Source organism: Callionymus lyra, chromosome 1, assembly GCF_982586985.1.
Source record: "Callionymus lyra chromosome 1, fCalLyr1.hap1.1, whole genome shotgun sequence".
Taxonomy (NCBI): domain Eukaryota; kingdom Metazoa; phylum Chordata; class Actinopteri; order Syngnathiformes; family Callionymidae; genus Callionymus; species Callionymus lyra.
Window position 1 is genome coordinate 2,526,172 of NC_141818.1, and position 15,066 is coordinate 2,541,237.

At 39.0% G+C, this 15,066-nt stretch overlaps 4 protein-coding genes across 4 annotated transcripts; 1 reads left to right on the forward strand and 3 right to left on the reverse strand.

The window, feature by feature from the left end:
- Nucleotides 1–496: 496 nt before the first annotated feature.
- On the reverse strand, nt 497–6,403 carry acaa2 (acetyl-CoA acyltransferase 2). Its single transcript, XM_087793406.1, has 10 exons — nt 6,292–6,403; nt 4,998–5,164; nt 4,813–4,941; nt 3,723–3,839; nt 3,499–3,646; nt 2,170–2,345; nt 1,960–2,089; nt 1,820–1,890; nt 923–1,077; nt 497–860 (listed from the first exon to the last, which is right to left on the reverse strand). Exons 1-10 carry the CDS (start codon nt 6,305–6,307, stop codon nt 779–781), a joined length of 1,191 nt encoding a protein of 396 aa, XP_087649532.1. The 5' UTR covers nt 6,308–6,403; the 3' UTR covers nt 497–778.
- Nucleotides 6,404–6,637: 234 nt separating this feature from the next.
- Nucleotides 6,638–8,177, forward strand: mrpl40 (mitochondrial ribosomal protein L40). Its single transcript, XM_087793510.1, has 5 exons — nt 6,638–6,777; nt 6,949–7,023; nt 7,376–7,531; nt 7,698–7,779; nt 7,854–8,177. Exons 1-5 carry the CDS (start codon nt 6,713–6,715, stop codon nt 8,079–8,081), a joined length of 606 nt encoding a protein of 201 aa, XP_087649636.1. The 5' UTR covers nt 6,638–6,712; the 3' UTR covers nt 8,082–8,177.
- Nucleotides 8,178–8,264: 87 nt separating this feature from the next.
- Nucleotides 8,265–9,365, reverse strand: c1h22orf39 (chromosome 1 C22orf39 homolog). Its single transcript, XM_087793628.1, has 3 exons — nt 9,324–9,365; nt 8,529–8,696; nt 8,265–8,461 (listed from the first exon to the last, which is right to left on the reverse strand). The coding sequence occupies exons 1-3, from the start codon at nt 9,345–9,347 to the stop codon at nt 8,339–8,341; spliced, it is 315 nt and encodes a 104-aa protein (XP_087649754.1). The 5' UTR covers nt 9,348–9,365; the 3' UTR covers nt 8,265–8,338.
- A 190-nt stretch (nt 9,366–9,555) lies between these two features.
- ufd1l (ubiquitin recognition factor in ER associated degradation 1) lies at nt 9,556–13,758 on the reverse strand. The gene is made up of 12 exons (XM_087788018.1): nt 13,628–13,758; nt 13,284–13,416; nt 12,615–12,647; nt 12,422–12,543; nt 11,586–11,716; nt 11,450–11,522; nt 11,315–11,383; nt 11,154–11,222; nt 11,042–11,092; nt 10,880–10,968; nt 10,652–10,736; nt 9,556–10,060 (listed from the first exon to the last, which is right to left on the reverse strand). Exons 1-12 carry the CDS (start codon nt 13,628–13,630, stop codon nt 9,989–9,991), a joined length of 930 nt encoding a protein of 309 aa, XP_087644144.1. The 5' UTR covers nt 13,631–13,758; the 3' UTR covers nt 9,556–9,988.
- Nucleotides 13,759–15,066: the final 1,308 nt, after the last annotated feature.

Below are 15,066 nucleotides of genomic sequence, written 5' to 3' on the forward strand. Positions count from 1 at the left end.
CGGCGGTGTACAGTTTTTATGCTGCATTTCATTTAACAACAATGTTTTGGCACTTTGATAAGAAAGCAATAAAACACAATTTCTTGTTTTTTTACATTTTTAATGATGCTTACATCTAAAATTTGATTTTTTTGGAAATAAACTTTATCTGCTTTATGTCTCATGTAAAGTTGTTTGTAGTAGAACCAAAAAAAATATGACATAATACTGACAACTTTAAGCCAAGAGCATTGAGTGGTCGTATATAACAGGATTTTGTTTTACACAGAAGTGAAGCCATTACAATCCCTCCAAGTACAGTACTGTCAATCATAAATACTAAAGTACAGTCAATCATAAAAATATCATTGTCATTAACCAATAATACTCAGCAGACAAGTGGTCATAATGTTTTTCCTGGTAGCAACTGTTCAGGCTTATAAAACGACAATATAATAATACAAGTAATTGAACCATCTTGTTTTTTTTATAATTCATAATGAAAATAAATGAAAGATTTCGTTTCAAAAATGATATTTATTGAGTTTTCTTCAAACGTGACAAAGATCAAACTGTATTTTGCAGAAGGCTAAGGTTGTTGGTGGAGTGATCCTGGCACTTTAGACAAGTTTTCTCTCCTCGCTGGAGCTCAACACTAGACCAGGATGAGATCCTTCAGTCCTCGGAGGTTTCATCTCATCATCAAAGTGTCTGAAGGCGACTAAACAGTCAAGAGCTTATCAAAGACAATCATTTCCCACTTTTTATTTCTCATAACGCCGGCGTGACGACTCCCGGCTCAACACCTCTCCAGGATGATGGCGATTCCCTGACCGCCGCCGATGCAGGCGGAGCCGACGGCGTATTTTCCACCTCGCCGCCTGTCAATCAAAACGTGTCAGCGGAAAATACAAAAAGACAAAAAAACAGCTTCGAGGTTCACCTGAGCTCGTGGACCAGGTGTGCGGTGATCCGAGCCCCGGAGGCGCCGAGAGGATGACCGATGGCGATGGCGCCGCCGTTGACGTTGCTCTTCTCCGGGTCGAGTCCCAAGGCTTTGGAAACGGCGAGGAACTGCGGAGCGAAGGCCTCGTTCACCTGCAAGAAAAAACAAAAATGTCTGGTCAGTGTTGATGCTACGGATCAACATTCATAAATAAGTACAACAAATATATTTGAGGCCAAAATGAGTCATTATAAGTACAAGTAAGTAAGTAATGGTTATAAGGAACTATTTTCTTTTGTTCAAATGTAAAAAGTGTATCAAAACCATCAGAATATTAAATAGTTGACTTTAACAATTAATATTTTGAATTTTTCTTGCTTTAAAATTAAAAAATATATATAATTTGTTGTTGTTTTTATTAATTGGATTCAAGAGTTTGTATATTGTAAGGTTGGAATTGTTTTTGTTTAATTAAATAAATACCTTTTCAAAATTATTTTAAAATAATAATAATAATAATAATAATAATAATAATAATAATAATAATGATTAAATTTTTTCTCAATACATGGAATTTGATTTGATATAAGTTAGTTATAACTTTTCCATCAGTCACGTGATCATCTGCGCTTCACATGATTGGTTGAAGATATTATCGAGTAGCTCTGGACTCTATTGCTATGGTCTGGTAACACTTTTATATTAATTAAATATTTAATTCAAAAAGGAACTTTTGAATTCAAGGATATATAATTTTTAGACTTAAATAGTTTTTAAAATATAAAACAAAATACATATAAATCATTTAGGGAAAAAAAAACAACCTTTCAATAAACACATTATTATTAAATTCAATATACTGATGACACTGAATCCCTTCCATGGAAAACTCACCTCCACCAGATCCATGTCTGCAAGAGTCAGACCAGCTTTCTTCAGGGCCTCAGTGATGGCGGGGACCGGACCTGAAGTCAGTCGATCAAAGCGAAGTCAAGTCATGGTCTCATGAACCTCCGTCATCCAGAGCCTCTCACCGATTCCCATGATGCTCGGGTCGCAGCCGCAGACGTGATACGCCACGATCCGGGCCAGAGGCGTCAGTTTGTGTTGACCGAGAGCGTCTTCGCTGGCGATCACCACGGCGGCGGCACCGTCGGACACCCCCTAGTGGCCCGAGAGCAGAAGACCATCGATCAAAACCAACGTGAGCGGCTGGTGTCGGGACCGTTAGGCGTGGGACTGACGGAAGCGTTGGCGGCGGTGACGGTTCCTCCCTTCTTGAACACCGGCGCCAGCTTGTTCATCTGCTCCAGGGTGGTCTGAGGTCGCGGGTGTTCGTCCTGAGCCATGGACACCTTCCCCTTCCTCGCCTTCACGTCGATGGGAGCGATCTCTGCGGCGTAGTGACCGGCCTCGTGAGCTGAGGAGCGAGGGATGGATAAGATGGAGAACGCCATTATAAATGGATAAAGTCATCATCTTTTCATCACTTTCCATTCATTCCATGTTACATCTGCTTTTTTATACATCATTTAATTTTTCTACCATTTCTATTTAATCTCCTGTTCAAAAGCCCATTTAAAATTCATCCTTTTTTTTTCTATGTTGATAAGAACCAACAACCAAAAGATGGAAAAGATCACAGTGTATTCCAGGAATATTCATGTTAATTTTTATCATGGTTAACTAGGTGACAAAAGGGTTTTTTGTTTCCCCATTTCAAAATAAAAGTTGAGTACAAGGAAGGAACTGATGAATATGTACATTTATATTAACATATTGGTTATATAACATATTATTATTTCTATGCTGTGTCTCAAATCGCATACTTCTCTTAGTATACTAGAAGTTAGTATGCATCAGGATAGTGTACGTACTAACTAGTACGCAAATTCTCAACAGATAGTATGTCTCAAATCAAACTCTGCTGCTACACACTAACAGGAAATGAGGCGACAGCTTCTTCTTCTACTTAACGATGGTTTCAACCAGCTGTTGGAACACTATCGCCACCTGCTGGCAGCACGTTTTGCAAGTTTGGAAAAAGAAATAAAGAAAAAATATGAGAATCTAAATATTGGCGAGATATGTAAGCTGGTATCAGCAGCGAAGACGTGCCATCCTTCTACTGCTGAAAATACACCTGTAAGTATATGAATATATATATATATATATATGACGAAACTTCCGTTTAAATCGTCATTAAAATGGCGGCCGTTTAGGGTAGAAAGTGTCCATCAATCCTTATTCAGTTTTGTGGGCGTTTTAGTGACAATTTAGTGTGTATGGCGCAATAAATTTCGCATACTAATAATTGAGACGCACTTACGCACTAAAAATACTAACTTTGAGTACGCAAGTATACGATTTGAGACACAATTCTAGTCTTTCTTTATACATTTATTTATCCTTTTATATTATTTCTTAAATTACATTTCTGATTCTTGGACTGCCGAGATTACAAGATATATTTTTAAATGGTACAGAATCGTACCAACAACGCAACACTTTGAAATTAATAAAAATCAGAATTGCTTAAAAATCTATAAAGTGTGAAATCTGTGCTGTCTGACCTGCCTTCCACCTCTGCTGCGTCTGGTGTGCGTACGAGTCGCATTCTTCGCGTGTGATCTGGTATTTCTCCGCCAGGTTCTCCGCCGTGATGCCCATCGGGATTTTAATGTGCAGGTCAGTAAGCCCCGCCCACAGGGTATCCTCCAGCTGTCAATCATGGGAACGATAGCGGCTTTAGTTTCGGCCAGAGAAGATAAATAAATAAATGGTAAGAAGTTCGAACCTTGAGGTCGAAGCCGAACTTGGTACCGAAGCGAATGTTCCGGACGGCGTACGGCGCTTGACTCATGCTCTCCGAGCCGCCGCACAGAACCACCTCCGACTCCTTCAGACAAATCTCCTGCAGACACAAAACAAATTAAGGTTTTTAATGTTCACAGGAAGTCACAAATGATTTCTCACTCATAATCATCTACAGGAGGCTGGAGATCATTTACATCAGAGTCTTACGACCAAAGCTGGAAATAAGGTTTGAAAATCAACCGTTTTAAAATCACTTTCACAGAATTATTTGTTCATTTTTTTTGTCTAAATCACACATTTGAATCAAGTCAGATTTTTAAATTAATCTCTTCAATGACAACCTGATGATTTTTTTTTGTTTATTATAAATGTGTTTTACTAGATCAGACATAAGAAAAGTGTGGCCAGGGGGCCAGACATGGCCGCTTTAACTGTATTTATGTGGCCCTCATGGGGTCAAAGATCATGTACAAACTGTATTGTTTGTTCATTTTTATTATTCTTTAAATATGGCTGTAGAGTTTTTCTTTTAGAAATATTTGGCATTTTTATGTGAGTATTTATTACCCCTCAAAAAAGTCAAGAAAACATGATTATAAAACATCAAGAAAAAAAGTGTGATATTTCACATTATTGAAAAACAAAGGTTTTATAAAAAACAATATAAATAATAATTTTAGCATTTTTAGCTTGATTTTTAGACTTTTCACTCCTTTGTTTCTTGCTTGACCGCCCCTAAGTAAGTAAGTAAGTAAGTAAGTAAGTAATATTTATTTATATAGCGCTTTTCCAGACCAGGGTCACAAAGTGCTTAAACAATCAAAACAATACTGAATAAAATATATACTTTAAAGGTTAAGATAATACTGAGAAATCCACAGGAGTTCCAAAAAATCAAGGAAAAGCCTGAACAAATAAAAATGTTTTAAGATGTTTCTTGAAGGAGTCAGTAGATCCATCAAGCGCAAAGAGAGAGGAAGATCGTTCCAAAGCAGTATAAAATGACCCCTGACCTGGACCAGGTCATCACCAGGCTCCCTTCTTCATTTTACACCATAACCGGGTCTCACCTGTGCACCGTTGATGATGGACTGGAACCCAGAACCACACAGTCTGTTGACGGTGAGCGCGGGCACAGGGACGGGAACGCCACACCTGAGTCCGACGTGGCGTGCGATGTAAGGAGCGTCGGCGGAGCTCTGGCGGACGACAACATCAACAACATCCTAAAAACAGGGACGCCGGAGCGACTCACCTGCATGACGTTCCCCATGATGACGCTGTTCACCAGCTCCGGTGCGACTCCTCCGGCGGCGAGGGCGGCTTTGGCCGCATGTTCGGCCAGATCCGTGGCACTGTGGTCCTTCAGGACGCCGCCGTAGGTGCCGAAGGGAGTGCGTTTGGCTGCTACGACGAACACACCTGAGGGACAAGAGACAGAAATGAACAACTGACCAGAAACTGTTTCCTTCAACTGAGAAAAATCTCTAAACTTAGGAAAATGTTGTCGCAACACGATCTTGAGCTTGTAATCCATGCGTTTGTTTCTTCTCGTCTGGACTATTGTAACAGCTGTTTTCATGTCTTAACAAGAAGGATGTGTCTCGCCTGCAGTTGATACAAAACTCTGCAGCGAGAATTCTGACCCGCTCAAGTAGAAGAACTCACATTGCCCCGATCCTTAAAACTCTTCACTGGCTTCCAGTTTCTTTCAGGATCAACTTTAAAATTCTGGTTCTTACTTTCAGATCTATTCATGGTCAGACCTTCCATCACTGATCTGATCCAGACTTACACCCCAGCTCGGGCTCTGAGGTCTGTGGATCAGAATCTACTGATGGTTCCTGAACACGCTTCAGGACCAGAGGAGAGAAATCCTTCCAGACTGTTGCTCCTAAGCTTTGGAACCATCTTCTCTCTCTCTTCATGCTTGATGGATCTACTGACTCCTTCAGGAAACATCTTAAGACATTTTTATTTGTTCAGGCTTTTCCTTGATTTTCTGGAACTCCTGTTGTGTTATCAGTTTTATCTTGACCTTTAACCTTTATACTTTATTGAATATTGTTTTGATTGTTTAAGCGCTTTGTGACCCTGGTCTGGAAAAGCACTATATAAACATAAATTACTTACTTACAACAAAATATAATATCAGCGACAAATACACACGTTTTAAGATAATTTTTATAATCAAGTTCAAGTTCTTTTATTGTCAAATGTGTCTTTTATTCAAACACATAATGCCAGAAAAAGGACAAAAACATTGACGTATAAATGAAGTAAAACATCAAATAAATATGTGTTTGTGTAACAGTGTCACGATGACACCTTCCAACAACCTTTCACCTACTTTTCATTCACACCTACGCGATCATTTTCAGTGAAACATAAACTGATTTAACAACTTTATAAGCTCGTTTTAAACCTTAACAAGCGTCTGCGTGTCCATTTTGAAAACTACTCGTTTAGCGACGTGTATTTTATTTAAAGCAGGAGAAAACCGTGCAGGTGGTCACGCGCTCTAACCAAAATAAACTGCTTTTATTTACCTCGTAGAAGCGCCATTGGATCAGTGCGTGGAGTGAAAGCTTTCAAAAAACGGATCGAAACGAAGAAGTTCTTGTTGAGCCTCAAGAACTCAGTGAAGGATAAAATACTGTGACGCCGCCGCGACCTTTCGCCTAAATAATGCGACAATCTTTGTATTGGGAAAGTTAGATTCGCCTCGAAATGTAAAAAAAAAGACGTGCGATTTATAAACAATTGTTTTTATCACTGTGACAAATAAAAATGGAATATTTTATAATAAATACAACTAAATGCGTTGTAGATTTTGCAGAAATGATCGAAAGTGCGACTGCGGGGCGAATCTACGTCATCTTTCCGCGTCGATTTGGTTTTCAAAGTGTCAGAACGCATGAATCTGATGAGGAGTTGTGATGGTGCTCTAGAGGAAAACTGAATTAGAACATGTCTCTGATCGTTTCGAGATGTGCCGGTGGGATTTTATCCCGAAGAAGCATCGCTTGTTCCAGGTGAGAGACAATAAACTGGACGACATGTCAATGGATGCTAATGTGTGTTAGCCACCCTCGGCTAACTAAGGTTATAACAGCAAAGCATGACATTGTGGTCTTCTGTGTTTTAAAACGAATAATATCTGTATGAAAAGCATTTAGAAGTGACGTTGAATTCTTCTATTTCAGGGTGACGATGCCAGGAAGTCATGCTGTTCCCTGGTTCACTTCTGTGATGACCATCAAAACATCGGCACCTCTCAGGTATAATCCTTTAAAACGTAATAAAACTAAAATACATTTTTCTATAGCACAACAGACAACTCCTCCTTTCCTATGGATTTCTTTAAATTTCCATGACACAACAAAGAATTTGATCCATATTTTGATTTTAAATTACCATCTTACAACATAAATCTAGCAATATTCTCACGTTTGTATGTTATTACGTTAAAAAATAATCTACCGTGAATACCTTTTCCATCAAATAACATGTCATTTAGTAAATACTTTAACCAAGGTAGTTTTACTTCATTATGTAAATAACTGGATTGATATATTTGCCAAAGTGTATTCTATAAGTGACTTGAAGTTAACGTGTGCTGCTGGTCATCAGTGGAGAGCCAAAGAAGAAGAAGAAAGTTGACCCTCGAAGGGATATGCAAATGAAGGAGAGACTGAAGAAGAAGTTGAAGAGGCTTGAAAAAGTGCCGCCGGAGCTCATTCCCATCGAGGACTTTGTTACTCCCAGCAAGTGTTTGGATATAACCAGGTGAGCTGAACCCTGTCGAGTGACTGTGTACATTTTTATATTTCACACAGAACTCTTGTCACTTTTATTTGAGCTCCAATTTCTCATCTGAGGATGTTTTTTCCCCAACAGTTGGGTATATTGCCAGTTGACTTAAGTTTTAAAGTGAAGTTTCTCCTTGATTTAGGGAGCGCTCTGCCTTCAGACCTCCATTTGAAGAGAGCGAACGTCGAGCTTTGCTGCTGAAGACGTGGTGTCAATACAAACAGGTGACCCTGCAGTGACTATCATGGTGTCTCTACTGTACGATATTTGACCTCTGAGTGACCTCTGTGTTCTGCAGAATCAGCACAAGGCTGAGGTGAAGGCAGTTGAACTTGCACTTGAAGCCCAGAGGGAGGCGCTAGAGGAGCTAAAAATGATATCGGAAGAGCTCTACCTGGCAGCACTGACGCCGGACCCAAGTCTGTTCCCGATCTCTCGCCAGGGTCCGGTCTACACGCCGCCCAAACCCACGCACGACGCCCCCGACGGAAAATATATCGACGTCACTAAAGTTTACGAGCAGTGACCCACGATCGTTACTCATGATGGACTTTATTTTACACAACCCTGTCTCTGTGCCCACGACGATATATTCTTGAATAAAAAAATGTTGTTCTGGGATAAAAACCACCTGTAAAGAGTCGATCTCTCAATCTAGACTCGGAACATCATCACTGGATCTAGAACTTGAAGAAACTGCTTTAATAAATCACATTGTTGAGCATTTTAATTTAACAAAATCAACAACAAAAAATAGTCCACTCTCACAAAATGTCACTCGCTTCACTTGTCGTTTTCATAAAGAGGATCGTTCCAGTCACTAGGAGGCACTTTCCTCATCTCCCACACCGGAGGGAAGAGGGTCTGCTCCGCCAGTCTCTTCCCCTCGCTGGTCCTCAACGCCTCCTGCAACACAAGATTGATTCATGTCAATGTTGCCTTCAAAAGGAAACGGTAGAGTCACTAGTGACACCTTGGCGGTCTCGTCTTTATTTTTCTCCCACGCCCTGCAGCTCTTGTAGTCCTCTTTCCACGGCCTGCAGGACGGGAAGACTCCAAATGCGTAGTATTGGTGAAATCGGTTTTTGAAGCTCTTGCAGTGAACAAACTCACTCCAGTATGTGTCACACGACCGCGGCGGCTGCAGAGTTTAAGGTGAAGAAGAAAAAAAAAAGTGAAATAAATCAAATCATTGAGATATTAAACAATATCAAATTGGCCTGCATTGAAATTCCCAGTTGTACATCAAACAAGATCCTTCTTTTACAAAGGCTTAAACAAATCTATATAAAAGGTTAAATATTTTAACTAACGTGAATATAAGTATTAATATGACACGACTTGTCAGAATCCGAATATGTGTTGCCAGTGACGTATGACAAACCAGTTGTGAAGTTGGAGAAATACGATACAAAAATAATAGAAGTAAAATAAAATATCCGCTTTAAGTTAAAAGGTTCGTTTTAATTCCACAGAGAATAAATAAACGGCAGCATTTGTGCAGTAGTTTACCACAAGGATTCCAACTATATTTTGTTTTCTAAACTCCTCTATAACTATATTTTAATACAATGTTCTCTTTATTATCTTCATTCATTGGTTTGTTTAACAGCGATCTTAAGATCGAGTTAGCTCTGGTGTTAGCAGCATTAGCAAGTTACTACTTCACTTTAATAGCGTCAGACTCTGGAAACACATCGTGTGTGTTTTCAACCATGATTGTAACAACAATACGAAGAAAAATAAAGTAGTAGAAATTCATATTTACCCTCCAATGACTTTTCGCCTCCATGTTATGCACGGACTTCCGCTTTCGTCATAGTCTTCTTCTTCTTCTGTCGGCTGATAAACAACGTCGTGGTGCAACAACGCCACCTCCTGGTAAGGATCTATTTTCTTCTACCTTCTTAAATATTCGCAAGAACCAGTTGTTTTAAAAAGCGTGTTTGGTCTTAATTCACAGTTCTATTTTTAAAGAGAAATAAGCAAAACAGCCAGAGTCATCTCAAAACTTTATTTGTATTTAAATTAACAGCAAAAGAATAAACCTCAAAAAATGATGCCAACGACAAGGAACTGTTTAAATTGAAAGCAGGAAATTATGTGGTTACTAAAGAAACACAATCCCTCGAAACAATGGGAATTTTAAATGGAAGCATCAATGTTTAGAATAGAAGGTAATTCAAGTCAAATGAAGCAACAAAAGAACCAAATCGTGCTCGATAGCTTCACCGCAATCCAATGTCAACTTTTATAACTGCGCTCATATCGTTGTGGACTCGACTTCTTTTGAACCATGTTTTAATATTTGAAATATAATCTCACTTCCAAAGCGCTGCAGCAACTGAAGTTCTGCTGGACCAGCCGAGGGCCGAGGAAACATGTGGTGTCGTGTTTGTGTGTTTGTTTGTGCTCAGGAGCAGATCCAGCTCCTCAGGGCTTCCTGCCCTTCTTTCGGAGAGACTGACCCTCTCCAGAGAAGGCGATGAACTTTTGCAAGTCGTCCTGTGAACCAGAGAGAGAAGCAAACAACAGTCGATTATTAGGTTCGTTTAGTTCAATGATAACAATTGACGACTCCGATCACCAGAATCAAGCGGTTCCAAAAAGTAGAAATGAGGGTTAATGCTAGAAGCTTGAAGACAATATCATGAGTTAAATTCAGTTAACAGCAGTTAATTCCACTAGTTGGTCGGCCTTTTATCAGTTAACCTGGTTATCTTTCAGCTAGTTATTGAGCGTGACTGCACTTTTAGTTAAATAAAGATCATTTTTATTAATTGCATTATTATTATTTACATTTTTCAGACTTTTTTTGACAACGAGAACTATACAAATCCTCACAGCCTTAGTGCTGATCATTTTAAAGATAATACTTTCGGAAATATAAGCCTTTTCTATTTTTTTTCTTCTGTCCGTCATGGGACTAGTAGGTCTGTCACTTTCTGTGATGTTTTTTTTGTACTGCGTGCACTTTTCCAATGGGAATAGAAAACCTGTGCTAAAGTTGAGTGGCAGGAAAAGTAAGAAATGTTAAGGCGAAAAAGAAGAAGAAAGATAGACAGAGAGAGTGTTGGTTTGTTCAACCAAACTTACATCATCAACAAATCTCCTGGCCTGAGGCTTCGAGTTTCTGATGAACGTGATCTTTCCAACTTTGAATTCGTAGTTGGGAATTCCTCTGGAAAAAATAAAAGTGTATGGTTAAGATTAATAAAGACAAACAAAAACATTATGAACCACAGGAAAGAGCCTGTTGACATGGATGTATATGGTGAGTTAAATCTACAACCTGTGGTCACGATGATGCTTCGATGTTCTCACCTTCTGATGTCGCTGGCGCTCAGAGGAGCCGGACTGGGCTCAATGCCCTTCAGTTTACCATCCAGGCGGTTTCCGGACCCGGTGAAAGCCTGGCACGACACACATCAGAACCGTCTTGAACAGAAGCTAAACAGAACATTTCTTCCCAGGAGTTGAACTCACTCTGAAGCCGAGGTCCATTTCTGCGTAAGTGCTGGGATCCGCTTCCTCCTCCTGACAGTTCAGAGAAGTTAAAAGTAAAATAAAACACATAACTCTGAGCTTGAAATCCTACCGTTGACTCTTCCTGATGCTGAGGTCGACGCTCCGGCTCTTTGTATCCCAACGGGGCGTCGAAATCCACCTGACAAGGTCGACATGATTAACATCCACTATTTCAACTTACGTTTAAATAAATCTGATATATATCGACTCGTGGTTCCAGAGCAGACGTACGTTCATGTCACACTCGATGATGGACACTGCTTTGTCAGGCTTGGTCTCCATAACCCGCAACTCATAGATCTGAAACACCGACCGGGACAGATGTAAGTCTCACATCTAGAAACTATTACTGTCTTTAAAAAAAACCTTTTCGTTGTAGTTTATGGCGATGACATCACCAGTCGTCAGGCAGGCAAAGTTCCTTAAAGCGTTCTCCAGCCTGTGAAGCATAAGACGATTAAAACGGTTGAACATTTTCTACATTTGTGTCTTTTCTTCTTACACAGCTTTGGGGTTAGTGATGTCCAGGAAGTCTGGGCTCTGTGGTTGGAACTTGGAGTAGGTGGCCACCATCAGGTTCACACTCTCAACCTGGACTAGACCTCCTTCTTCTAGCAGCAGATTCTGCATCATCTGAGAACATCACAAGCAAAAAAAAAATGTAATTGGTTAATACTAGGGGTTTAAGATTACACACTTAAGATCATTTTTTAATACATTAAAAAATGTATTAGTTATGATACTAGGGGTGTGAGAAAATATCGATTAACTAAGATAATGCTTTTTTTCCCCAGGATACTGTATCCATATTCAACAAAACGTTATCAATTTATGTTCTGTTCCTGTGCAATGACTAAGGACTGGGGACGCACAGATCCAACTTTCATGGACCTGATACCAATATCTAGGCTTTCGGTATCGGCCAATACCGATTCGATACCATACCGTTCCGATACCGATCCAATACTAGTGTTAAAATATGAACTCTTTTCGCGACTTAGAGGCTGGATCGAACCGATATTCAACACCAGTATGAGATCGGTGCATCCCTACTGAGGACGAGAGGATACAGTGACTCCAGCAGCTTTTAAAGCTGATGTTTGGACATATTTAGGTTTGAAAACAAATGAAATCAGTTACGACTTCGTCAAGAGTCATGTGGTCTGTAAATACTACAACACCAGAGTCAAGTACTCGACAATAGTACACATATATACTTGTTACTACAGTATCACAATATATCGCAATATTTTGTACCGTTGCCCCTTATTGTGTGATATGCATTGTATCGCCAAAACTGCAGATACCCACCCCTGGTTAATACTGTGACAGACTCACCCAATGAGGCAGGTAACAGATTCCCTCGTCGGCAACAAACTCCAGGACACCACAGTGTGTCATTCTGTCGGAGTTCTTGTTGGTCAGCTTGAACAACATCGGGTATGTGATGTTCAGTCTGCCTGTTAATGACGTATAATTGAGTCAAATACCTCTATTAACATAAAAAAGAAAAAAGATAATAAACACTTACTTAGTTGGTCGAGAGCAGAAGGCGGCATAATAACTGACAGAGAAACACAAAAGAAAGTATGAACAAAACAACAAAGCAAGCACGACACATTCCTGACATGTTCTTTCTCTTTGTTCTTGTTCTTATTTTTATTTTTCATGAATAATTGCTGTATTGCTGTGTCTGATTCGAAAAAACAATTTCAATAAAAGTAAGTAAGTAATTTTTATTTGTAGAGCGCTTTTCCAGACCAGGGTCACAAATCGCTTAAACAATCAAAACAATATTCAATAAAGTATATACTTTAAAGATCAAGATATCAAGGAAAAGCCTGAACAGATAAAAACGTCTTAAGATGTTTCTTAAAGGAGTCAGTAGATCCATCAAGCGCAAAGAGAGAGAGAAGATCGTTCCAAAGCTTAGGAGCAACAGCCTGGATTTATGTCCTCTGGTCCTGAACCGTGTGCGTGGAACCATCATTAGATTCTGATCCACAGACCTCAGAGCCCGAGCTGGGGTGTAAGGCTGATAAAGTTCTACCTAACCTAACATGGTTAGAACATTCACTTTCCTGAAGTTTCTCAAGTCGAAAGAACAAACCTTACTACGCTTTTGACATCATCGTAACGACGTTTAATTCCAGCAAAACGCATCGATGAATTGCTTTACTTGATGATTTAATATCCTTACTTTTGCCTCCTTTCTCCACGTCGGACCGGTCGTTCGGACCTGCCAGCATAGACACGGAGTAACATCGGTACTGAGTGGAGAAGCGGTTCTGGAAACCTCGGGGCATGGGAGGGTCGAAGACGTGGAATGAAAACTGTTAAAAGAGAATACAAATCCAGTTAGAATGTTAAATGATAAGCCTGTGCTGTCTGTGGCTGTCAAGCCTGATCTTCTGGTTAACGTCGCCATGACGGTGCAGCTGTTGTTGTTAGCTCATGCTAGCTACGCTTTTTAGCTACGACTGGTTTTCGTTTGTTTCGACAAGATTGTGTCTTAGCTGAGAACAATAGCGAGGCGATACTCACCATGATGGCCGTTTACTCTGACTGTCAAGCGTTTTAAATCGAACTATAGAATACAATAGACTGTTTTGGAAATGGCTTTAAAAAAAAGACAACTCTGTTGTTTTTCCGTTTTTCCCGGAAGCGTACGAACCGATAAGCGGAAGTGACGAAGAAATTCACGCGACAGAACTAGAAAGTCATAAAGAGTTATGCGTAAGCAAATTTTTTTTTATTATTCTTGGTGACAAAATAAATGTTATTATAATAATAAATGTTTTAAAATAAAATATTCCTTTTTAAAAAAAAAATAATTTTGTTTGTTTGTGTAAACATTTGTATGAACACAATAATAAGTGTTGTCTTACCAGACAAAATATTATCTGATAAAGACACGACTCATCTCAGAGACATGTGGTGTTTGAAACTGTATTTTATAATGTTATTGCTGTTTGATACACACTTTTCTACCATCACCAACAAGACTAGTTTACCATGTTTTCAACTTCAAAGTCCCTGAATCAAAGTCACAGTGATGCTGCTTTGTTCTTGAAATGACTTGAATGTTATTTTTCATTTAGAATCCGAATCAGAAACTTGTATCTCTGTGTTGGCAGTAAAAAATAAAAAACAGAAAAAACGTATTTTAGTTTAAACAATATATCTTACTACTACTACTACCGTTATTTGTTTTTTTATTTGAACATTCTTCACCTTTGCCACTTAAAAATATTGATTTTATTCGGAAGTCGTTGTGATCATGTATGTAGACGCTTTCAGCTGAAGAACATTGTTGGATTTACTTGACAGATATCAAGGTATTTATTTCTAAAGCCAAATAACTACTTGTGGGAACAGATGGGGGACACCCTGGACAGGTTGCCAGTCCATTACATCCATATACAGTTACTATGATATTATTAATATACATTTTAACACAAATATTTCAACATATAATCTATTTGTACAATTAGCAGTTAATAATATGTAGTCTGACTGCTTTGCTAACTATTGAGAACAAGAGTGAAAACGAACTCATCTTTTTAAAATGATCATGAAAAATTCTATAAAATAATTAGAAAAAAAATGTTTGTTGTTGAAAATCCGCCGAGCGCTTTTCCAGACCAGGGTCACAAAGCGCTTAAACAATCAAAACAATATTCAATAAAGTATATACTTTAAAGGTCAAGATAAAACTGATAACACAACAGGAGTTTCAGAAAATCAAGGAAAAGCCTGAACAAATAGAAACGTCTTAAGATTCTTAAAGGATAAACATAAACATAAATTCATAAACATGGAATATAAAACATTGCTAATAGAAATCGGATGAAAAATTAAAAATACAATATGTTCTAAGACTACTTTAGACTTAAAAATGGTTTAAAAAATTGTGAAAACGTTTCAGTCAATCATTAACCGCGAACATTCTTCAATTACGACACAGCCGCGCCTGCGCCGGG